The 4,459-nt window shown below is 32.9% G+C and overlaps 1 protein-coding gene across 1 annotated transcript; it reads right to left on the reverse strand.

Annotated features, from left to right (window-relative positions):
• Nucleotides 1-318: 318 nt before the first annotated feature.
• On the reverse strand, nucleotides 319-1,699 carry LOC129571356 (uncharacterized; the record flags this gene model as incomplete). The annotated part of the gene is made up of 2 exons (XM_055451149.1): nucleotides 1,487-1,699; nucleotides 319-1,037 (listed from the first exon to the last, which is right to left on the reverse strand). Coding segments are annotated over exons 1-2 (846 nt in total), but the record flags the coding sequence as incomplete, so codon positions are not given.
• Nucleotides 1,700-4,459: the final 2,760 nt, after the last annotated feature.

Genomic DNA, 4,459 nt, shown 5'->3' on the forward strand with positions numbered 1-4,459 from the left:
AGGACATTTTTGAATCCAATCTGGCTGACGAGTGAAAATTTGATTTGAATTTTTATGATACTATCGACACGTTTTTTAATTCAAAACACAAAAAAATATCACTATAATGCTATTTCGGCACTGTTCTACCGTATTGCTCAAATTCACAAAATTACGCTACACGTGTGTGAAAATAAAAAATATCATTGACTGGAAATAATCAGTTTGGTAACTTGATATGGTCACATTCGATCAGACACATTAAAAAAATCTTATCGCTAAAAATCGTTTGTGTAAAATCACTAGGTACATCATTTATACAGTATTTGAAGCACTCACCTTTTCCGGCTTTTTCTTAGCATTTGGTGATATAATTTTGCTTGCTTCTTCTTCCGATGCGATTCGATTGAATTTCTTTGTTGCTTCTTTAACACTTATTTGTTTATCAAGCGTTCGTTCCGCATCAAGTGCAAATGATGTCTTTGCTGAATCGAAAACATTTTCTTTGTCTACACTCTCCGTGTTTTCTGTGGATATATTCGATTTCGCTGGTGTAGCTTCCAACATTTGCCGTTTGGAATAGTTTACATCATCTTTTGTTGACTTGCATTTTGGCGGATTTTCTGGATATGCTTGCTCTGGCTTCGAAGTACCGCTGTCTGCATTGTTTCGCTGACAGCCGATAGAATAAAGTGCAGATCTAAATTCATCGACACATTCACTATATTTCTCTTGGTTTTTATATGCATGAAGCAATACTTTTGGTGGAGGCTTGTACGGTGGTGGTTCTTTGTATTGCAAACATTCGGGTGATTGGTTTTGGAATACATTCAAAAATTGCCCGCTTGAGCACAAATCGTGTTCCGATATACCAGAGCGTGAGCCGGGACTTTGCAACAGTTCTGGATTACCAATTAAATTTAAATCATCGTCGGGCTCATACTCAATCGGGCTCTCATTGTAGTAACGTTTACGTAGAATTAAATATTTCTCACTATTTTCATTTTTGATTGTTGACAAAATGTTGACGTAGGTTTTGAATCGCTTTCTTGCTTCTTCTGTTAAAGGAAATATGAAATCGAAATTGAAAAATCACTTGAAAGTCTCTCATTTTCATTCAATTAATAACGATACGTTGTCAAAAATACGATGACTAATAATTTATATTTAAAAATTTCGATTCAACAGGTGAGACAGACACACGCATATATTTGTGGAAGCAATGACGTTTAAATACGCGTTCATTCCATTAAACTGTAGTTTTGACAGTTCACGATTTATTTCATCTACACAAATATAAGTTTACCAAAGTATTTAACAAACTGTAGAGAAAATAATTTTTTGTCCAATTGTTACTACTAAATTTCGAATAATATAGTTCTTACAAATACACTTTAAACAAATCACAACATTATAACCATCAACTATGAACATATTCAGCTAAACCAAACCAAACAAAATAATTGTTGCTTCAGATAATCTTGTTTAGTTTTGAACGACCATTTACCTTTTGTGTTGGGATTCGTGAGGAATTGTTTGAAATATTTAACTAATTCATGATTTGTGACTTTTCCACCATTTTTCAACATGAAATTTCGAATTTCAGTCAAAGATAATTCACTTGGTATATCCATTTTTATGCACTCTCCTTTTACTTGATATTTCACATTGAATCGATTGACATATGTTGTCAACTACACACGATCAACGAACTAAACGTGGCGCTATGGACTGAGCTCGGTCGCGAATATACCGATGAAATTTTAGTACTGCGCTCTGTTTTAGTACTACAGTGAAAAATTGAGCATTGCTACGTACACAATTCACATACAACTAATTGATGCTTTTTGTACATTTTAAATTTAGAATTTAAGGAAATATTGTATTGCTGATAATAAAGTTGCAATTCATTGCTGATTAAAAATATTCTATAGTTTATAAATTGCACAATTTATGAAGTAAATTTGAGTTTGAGTTGCCTGATTATTTTCACGTATATGAACTTAGCAGAAGAATATAGTTTTTTTATTCACAAGTTCAGACACATTAAAAATTTCAACGGTCTAAACATGAAAGCAAATAGTCATCAATAGAGTTTCCATCATGGAAGTTGGTTTGGCTGCATGATTGAAAAAAAAATTATAGTTCAATTATTAATTATGAGCTATAGATTTTCAGTGAATTTTCCATGCTGACGATCACTGTATTCATTGCAGGTAGACATGAAACAAAACACATATGCTGAAATTTCAATTGATTATTTCGTATTTCATTCGGTTTTAAGAAGTCGATTGACAACATGCAGTACATAGACGAATTATAATAAAAATTTGGGAGGCAATCGGTCGTTCAGACAAGGAATGAGAAAAAAGGGCAAATTTTTAGAGTGCATATTGTAAAAGGTGGTAAGATCGACTGGATAGCTGGGTTGGTAGATGGTGGCTTAGGCATGAAAATTGATGCAACTCAGTTACACCACTGAAACAAAACCGCTAAAGGTAATAAAACCAGGATGATTGCAATAATTCATCGACTGAAATGGGCCAATTGTTTAGGGAGGATGATATGTGAGTTACCGCCTATTTTGTGTGTATGCTAGCTCCAAAATTATATTGTTAAATGTTCGCTTTCCAAATCATTGTAATGTTCATACATTCGCCAATGCTCGGAAGTGCACACATACGCAACAAAATATCTCTCCTCCTCCTCCTCCTCTCTCTCTCTCTCTCTCTCTCTATTGTTGCCATCGTGTATTTAACCGTTCACAATTATTCAAAGTTGTTAGTATACAGTCAAAATCAAGAGGTATAGGAATATATCTGCAAAATACAACATGTTCATTTGTTTTGTGTATGCGTTCGGATCGACCAATATTACACTATCATGCGGTGCAGTATGCATAAGCAGACACTATATTGTTTGGGGTTGAGTTGCAAAAATTTCCAATTAAACGTACATGTTTTATTTTGACCAACATGCGACAGCAAATATTCAATTCCGATATGTTCAAAACTGTCTAATGGGGTTATATTTGGCGACATTGTATTGTGCTGCGAGTGGCAAACACACCGAATCGAATTCAGCTTGTTAATTGCGTTCAAAGTTAACCGAATAATAAATGGCCACGTTGGGCAATCAATACTAAAGCAGCAATTGGAATTGCAATCGATAATCTACAAATTGGTACCTATTCACAAAAACCCATCACTGCTGTTTTATATATTTGTAGGCTACGATTCACTACGATAGGCTTCGTTTTTTGTAAATATATTTCAAATCTAACATTTCGGATATAGTATCACACTACTTTATATTATTTATTTCTAAATGTGGCACTAGAAAAGCAGGCATGAGCACGGAAGAGTTTATTCGGATTCGACACCATGAGATCTGTTAACTCATCTCATCTAGACTGAATTTACATTAGATAGAATTTTTTTATTTATTCATTGAGTCCGTATTTTGGTGAGCTACTTCTAGTGTATTTTGTAGAAAATTGAATCAAAAAGACAAGAAACTCTTTCTTAAAAGACCATGTCTTGTTTTGTATGGTGTGTTTGGAAAGAAATTGAGCTCTACTACCAGTCATGTACTATTAGGGTTACAAACGTTTCGACAAATACCGATGATTGAAAAAACGATGAGAAAAAAAGTTATTTTTCTGAAGTATTATATGTCGACAGTTCAAAATACCGCGGAAAAAACGAAAAAAAACTTCGTTCGGCGTTTTCTAACGGCTCTGTAAAAAAATGTTCTTAGAAAAACTGCAAAAATAACATGTTTTTAAGCCCTAATATTGACGATTTTCACCAGAGTAACGGTACTTTCCGATTTGATACATCAAACTTAAATTTGCTTTTGGGTGGGGGGCGTTACAAATTCGCAGAAGATGACAAACCGATATCTCTGAAAGTTTCTGAGTTGCACCTTTATACCTAAGAACTTTCGAAAAAGTGGTACTTTTTGCACCTTTCGACACCTGTTTCTAATGCTAACGGAAACAATAAGTTATTTTAACTTTCATATTAGCCTAAAATGTCTTTTGATTTATGATGAAGAAACATAAAGATGGGACCAAATTATTATTACAACATTATCAAATGGCATTTTATAATTTTTTCTGTTTTCTATTTATTAATTTATTAACAAGTCTTATTAAATCTGTAATTAAATTAATAGGTAAATATCGTGGTAAGAAGTTTGATTTTATCGTTTTAATAATTTAATATCCGATTTAATAAAATCTGGATTGCCTACTCTGAGAAAAGAGATTTATGGTTATGTTACACTTTTTGTTTTGACACTTATTTCACAACAAGAACTTGACAACTTTGTGGTGATTTCTGGTACCAAAAATATTTCTAACTTTTTTTTCACTACAAAGTCAAAAAAACTTTGTGGTGCTCTAGTAACATACTTTGTGGTGCTCAGTAAAAATAAAAAATTTATTGAAATGAAACAACAAAATCGAATTTTTTCA

This window comes from Sitodiplosis mosellana, unplaced genomic scaffold (genome assembly GCF_009176505.1).
Source record: "Sitodiplosis mosellana isolate CC-2019 unplaced genomic scaffold, AAFC_SMos_1.0 Smas_scaffold_2104, whole genome shotgun sequence".
Lineage (NCBI taxonomy): Eukaryota > Metazoa > Arthropoda > Insecta > Diptera > Cecidomyiidae > Sitodiplosis > Sitodiplosis mosellana.